The following is a 6409-nucleotide window of genomic DNA, read 5'->3' as shown; positions in this document are numbered from 1 at the left end:
AACAGCACTATCAACCTGGGTGGCAACTTTCAGGGGTCAATGTACGTGGACTCCAAGATCCCTCTGCATATCCACACTACCAAGAATCTTTCCATTGATCCAGTACTCTGCCTTCCTGTTATTCTTCCCAAAGGGCATCACCTCACATTTAGCTGCATTGAACTCCATTTGCCACCTCTCAGCCCAATTCTGCAGTTTATCCAAGTCCCCTTGCAACCTGCAACATTATTCCAAACTGTCCACTACTCCACCGACTTTAGCATCATCTGCAAACTTACTGACCCATCCACCTATACCTGTGTCCAAGTCATTTATAAAAATGACAAACAGCAGTGGTCCCAAAACAGATCCTTGTGGCACACCACTAGTAACTGGACTCCAGGCTGAATATTTTCCATCAACCACCACTCGCTGCCTTCTCTCAGAAAGCCAGTTTCTAATCCAAACTGCTAAATCACCCTCAATCCCATGCCTCTGCATTTTCTCCAACAGCCTACCATGTGGAACCTTATCAAAGCTTTACTGAAGTCCATGTATACCATGTCAACTGGCCTACCCTCATCTACATGCTTAGTCACCTTCTCAAAAAACTCAATGAGGTTTGTGAGACACGTCCTGCCTTGACGAAACCATGTTGACTATCTGAAATCAAATTGTTGCTTGCTAGATGATTGTAAATCTTATCTCTTATAATCCTTTCCAAAACTTTTCCTACAACAGACGCAAGGCTCACGGGTCTATAATTACCTGGGTCATCTCTACAGCCCTTCTTGTACAAGGGCACAGCATTTGCAATCCTCCAGTCCTCTGGTACTAAACCTGTAGACAATGATGACTTAAAGATCAAAGCCAAAGGCTCCAACACCACCTTCCTAGCTTCCCAGAGTATCCTTGGATAAATCCCATCTGGCCCAGGGGAGTTGTCTACTTTCACTCCTTCTAGAATTGATAACACTTCTTTGTAACTAACCTCGATCCTTTCTAGTCTAATACCTTGTATCTCATTCTTCTCTTCTACAATATTCTCCTTTTCCTGAGTGAACACCAATGAGAAATGTTCGTTTAGCACCTCTCCGATCTCCACAGGGTCCACACTCAACTTCCCACTTCTGTCTTTGACTGGCCCTATTCCTACCCTAGTCTTCCTTTTATCCCTCACATACCTATAGAAAGCTTTAGGGTTCCCCTCTATTCTACCTGCTAAAGACTGCTCGTGTCCTCTCTTTGCTCTTATTAACTCTCTCTTTAAATCCTTCCAGCTGATCTGTAACTCTGACCTGTGGCATGTACCTATCCCTTTCCATCGCTAAACTGAACGCAACTGAATTATGGTCACTCTCTCCAAAGTGCTCACCTACAACCAAATCAAACACCTGGCCTGGTTCATTACCAAGCACCAGATCCAGTGTGGCCTCCTGTGAAGGGCTTTTGCCCGAAATGTCGATTCTCCTGTTCCTCGGATGCTGCCTGACCTGCTGTGCTTTTCCAGCACCATTCTAATCTAGACCCCAGTGTGGCCTCCCCTCTTGTCGGCCCTTCAACATACTTTCAGGAAACCCTCCTGTACACATTGGACTAAAACTGATTCATCCAACGTACTAGAGTTATAGCATGTCCAGTCAATGTTGGGGAAGTTAAAGTCCCCTATAATGACTGTCATTACTGGTAAAGTCACTGGGCTAATAAATCAAAGCACCGGTCAATTCATTGAGGACAAGGGGTTTACATTCTGCCATTGCTGATTTTTATTCAACATTAAATCCGGCCTCATGATGACCACTGTCCATTCTAATAGAAATAAAACTATTTGGCATTGTGGGGATGACTCTCGCTTAGTAATCCAGAACCTCAGGCTAATGACCTGGTGGCTCAGGTCTGAATCTCACCGTAACATCAGAGCCATATAGTCACAGAGATGTACAGCATGGAAACAGGCCCTTCGGTCCAACTCGTCCATGCCAACCAGATTAATCTAGTCCCATTTGCTAGCATTTGGCCCATATCCCTCCAAACCCTTCCTGTTCATATACCCATCCAGATGCCTTTTAAATGCTGTAATTGTACCAGCCTCTACCACTTCCTCTGGCAGCACATACCACACATGCACCACCCTCTGCGTGAATAAACTGCCCCTTTGGCCCCTCATGATTTTATAAACCACTATAAGGTCACCCCTCGGCCTCTGACGCTCCAAGGAAAACAGCACCAGCTTGGCAGATAGTTACATTTCGATTCAATTCTTGAATTCCGAAGTGAAATTGCCAATTCTTATTAAAAAAAACCCATCCGATTCGCGAACAGGAGAGGGGCTGCCCAGTCTTTGCCCGGTCCAGCTGACATGTGATGGCAGCAACGGGCTCTTGAACTCCCTCCGTAGTGACTGAGCAAGACACTCTGTTCAAAAACGATCAGGGGTGGGCAACAGATGCTAATCCAGACTCTGATGTTCATGCCCCAAGACTGAAGGTTTCTAAACAAGAGGAATGCAGACCAACTGGTCCATGGCTGCTGATTGCTGTCTCAGCTGCAACTCGGCAGCTTCACGATGAAGGTTTGGAATTCACCATCCCCTGGGTCATGGTGACAGCAGCTGCTGAACCTGCATTTACGTAGTGCCTTAAAACACCTCAAGGTACTTCATTGAACACCCCAAGGGACCTTTACCAAATGAATTGCAACGCCAATCCACACGACGCCATATTTAGAACAGTGGTCGCAAAGATTAGTTATTGAGAAGGAAATGGGAGATAAGGTGGCAAAGTTGAGGGAGGAAATTGCAGACTCGGACCACGCAGCTGAAGACACAAGGTTAAATTAAATGGTCATTGGAGAGACACATGGACGAAAATGGAATAGTGTAGGATAGATGGGCTTCAGACTGGTTTCACAGGTTGGTGCAACATCGAGGGCCAAAGGACCTGCACTGCGCTGTATTGTTCTATGTTCTAAATCCTAAAGCAACTTTAAATCCAGAGAAAGTAAATTCTAACTGTTGTAAAAGAAAGGTGGGAGTCGTGGTGGAGGGAGAGATGTGAGGGAAGAGCAGAGGAAGAACAATTCTGAATTCTAAGTCATTTCAAAATGCACCAACCTCAGCATTACCTCTTACCAAAGAGGGAGGGCTGTAGGTATCAGTCACAATTTGTTGTCATATCACCCCTTTAAGTAACGCTCAGATTGCTTACAACAATCGCTCATAATTTCTAATACGTTCCTTCATTTACAAAATAATTGCACACATCCACAACTAACAAACCTTTCAGCAAAATCATAAAGGCCAGTATCAGGGTGGCACAGGGGCTCAGTGGTTAGCACTGGTGCCTCACAGCGCCACGGATCCAGGGTCAATCCCAGCCTCGGGCAACTGTCTGTGGAGTTTTCCACATTCTCCCCGTGTCTGCGTGGTTTTCCTCTGGGTTTGCACCGGTTTCCTCCCACAGTCCAAAAATGTGCAGGTTAGGTGAGTTGGCAATGCTAAATTGCCCATAGGGTTAGGTGCACTAGTCAGATGGAAATGGGTCTGGGTGGGTTACTCTTCGGAGGGTTGGTGTGGACTGGTGGGCCGAAGGGCCTGCTTCCATACTGTAAGGGAATCTAATCTAAAATTCAGTGCATTTCGTGTTATAAAGTTGCCCAGCAGAGAGATAGACCCCTCATCCATGCCAACCAGATATCCTAACTTAATCTAGTCCCACCTGCCAGCACCCGGCCCATATCCCTCTAAACCCTTCCTATTCATATACCCATCCAAATGCCCTTTACACATTGTAATTGTACCAGCCTCCACCACTTCCTCTGGTAGCTCATTCCATACATGTACCACCCTCTGCGTAATAAAGTTGCCCCTGGAGTTCCTTTTAAATCATTCCCCTCTTACCTTAAATCTATGCTTTAGAGTTCTCGACTCCCCTACCCCAGGGAAAAGACCTTGTCTATTTATCCTATCCACGCCAATGTCCTGTGCAGCTATAACATGACCTCCCAATTCCTATACTCAATACACTGACCAATCAAGGCAAGTGTGTCAAATGTCTTCTTCACCACCCTCTCGACCTGCGACTTCACTTTCATAGAACTGTGGACCTGCACCCCAAGGTCTGTTTGTTCAGTAACACTCCCCAGGACCTTACCGTTAAGTGTATAAGCCCTGCCCTGATTTGCCAAAATGCAGCACCTTACATTTATCTAAATTAAGCTCCATCTGCCACTCCTTGGCCCATCGGCCCATCTGACCACAATGCCATTGTATTCTGAGGTAACCTTCTTCCCTGTTCACTACACCTCAAATTTTGGTCTCATCTACAAACATACTATGTTCACTCCTATGTTCACGTGCAAATCATTTGTACAAATGACAAAAAGCAGTGGACCCAGCAGCACCGGTTTCCTCCCACAGTCCAAAAATGTGCAGGTTAGGTGAGTTGGCCATGCTAAATTGCCCATAGGGTTAGGTGCACTAGTCAGAGGGAAATGAGTCTGGGTGGGTTACTCTTCGGAGGGTTGGTGTGGACTTGTTGGGCCGAAGGGCCTGCTTCCATACTGTAAGGGAATCTAATCTAAAATTCAGTGCATTTCGTTTATAAAGTTGTCCAGCAGAGAGATAGACCCCTCATCCATGCCAACCAGATATCCTAACTTAATCTAGTCCCACCTGCCAGCACCCGGCCCATATCCCTCCAAACCCTTCCTATTCATATACCCATCCAAATGCCCTTTAAACATTGTAATTGTACTAGCCTCCAGCACTTCCTCTGGCAGCTCATTCCATACATGTACCACCCTCTGCGTAATAAAGTTGCCCCTGGAGTCCCTTTTAAATTATTCCCCTCTTACCTTAAATCTATGCCCTAGAGTTCTCGACTCCCCTACCCCAGGGAAAAGACCTTGTCTATTTATCCTATCCACGCCAATGTCCTGTGCAGCTGTAACATGACCTCCCAACTCCTATACTCAATACACTGACCAATCAAGGCAAGTGTGTCAAATGTCTTCTTCACCACCCTCTCAACCTGTGACTCCACTTTCATAGAACTGTGGACCTGCACTCCCCAGGACCTTACCGTTAAGTATATAAGCCCTGCCCTGGTTTGCCAAAATGCAGCACCTTACATTTATCTAAATTAAGCTCCATCTGCCACTCCTTGGCCCATCGGCCCATCTGATCACAGTGCCATTGTATTCTGAGGTAACCTTCTTCCCTGTTCACTACACCTCAAATTTTGGTGTCATCTACAAACATACTATGTTCACTCCTATGTTCACGTGCAAATCATTTGTACAAATGACAAAAAGCAGTGGACCCAGCACCGACCCTTGGGGCACACCACTGGTCACAGGCCTCCAGTCGGAAAAATCCAGGTGATTTGTTCACTGATGTGATCACTTCCAATCATTGACGTACTGAAGTCCACAAATCTTTTAGGAGTTTAACGAACACAACACGTAAGAAAAAGCTTTAAAAGGAAGCTTTAAAAGGACAAATTACTGCCGGTGAAATCTGGTGTGAAGCCAGAAGCCCATATAGAGAGATTGGAAGCAGCAGGGAGATTACTACCGCTTTCAGAGGGCAGGCTGGGGTCAGGAAGACAATTTACAGAGTGGAAACATTGGTGCTTCGCAGTAAATGAGCTCACAAATGGGATTAAATAGACAGTGACCTTTTCTGTCGAGAATTACAAAAAGCATGACTTTTAAAAAAAGTGACAGGGCAGATTTTAAACTTTGCAAAACACTTCAGTCCTATTTTCATTCAAAACTCCCCAAACTTGCAGCAAATAAAATTCTCACCGTAGCAAGCAGAAAGCAGAGAATGTTTCTTGTGGCAATCCAAGGCATATTCCTGGTCTCTCTCTCTCTCTCTCTCTGATGTCCACCTCCTAGATCTCACACTGTGCCTGCTCTTCCTTCAAACCCTTCGCCTTCTGAAAGAGCAAGCTCACGAGTGAGTGCAGACACAAAGAACGCTCCAGGTTTAGAAATGTATGGGGACCGCGCCCTGCCTCAGGGCAGAGGTGTTTTGGCTGCTGCTTTCTGCACAATGAGAGGGATGCAGTGAAATCTCCAGTTGAAACCGAGAGAATTCCACCCTTTGTGTTTTTCTCGTGTTGAGGCAAACACACCTGAAGTCGCCACCCTTAGAAACGGTAAAGAAAGCCCTAGCAACAGAGTGCCTTTGGCCAATACTGTACTGCCAAACACCTGACTAAACTAGAGGAAAGCACTGGGCAGTTGTTCTATTGTTGGAGCACATTCTCTTTTAACCTGTGGCCGTCACTTTGAGCAGACAGACACAACATCAACATTTCTATGACTTCAATTTTTTATCCGAGGAGCAGGAGAATCGATGTTTCGGGCATAAGCCCTTCTTCAGGAATCCTGAAGAAGGGCTTATGCCCAAAACGTCGATTCT

The 6409-nt window shown here is 45.8% G+C and overlaps 1 protein-coding gene across 1 annotated transcript in view; it reads right to left on the bottom strand.

The window, feature by feature from the left end:
- Positions 1-6095, bottom strand: part of LOC122548762 (cadherin-4-like) — a 48826-nt gene extending 42731 nt beyond the window's left edge. Inside the window, exon 1 of the mRNA XM_043687530.1 lies at positions 5788-6095. Coding sequence (XP_043543465.1) covers positions 5788-5835 — 48 coding nt within the window. The 5' untranslated portion in view covers positions 5836-6095. The remainder of the gene's footprint in view (positions 1-5787) is intronic.
- Between the last annotated feature and the right edge of the window lie 314 nt (positions 6096-6409).

Source organism: Chiloscyllium plagiosum, chromosome 4 (assembly GCF_004010195.1).
Source record: "Chiloscyllium plagiosum isolate BGI_BamShark_2017 chromosome 4, ASM401019v2, whole genome shotgun sequence".
Lineage (NCBI taxonomy): Eukaryota > Metazoa > Chordata > Chondrichthyes > Orectolobiformes > Hemiscylliidae > Chiloscyllium > Chiloscyllium plagiosum.
The sequence above is the reverse complement of the archived record's forward strand: the minus strand, read 5'-3'. Positions and strand labels throughout refer to the sequence as shown.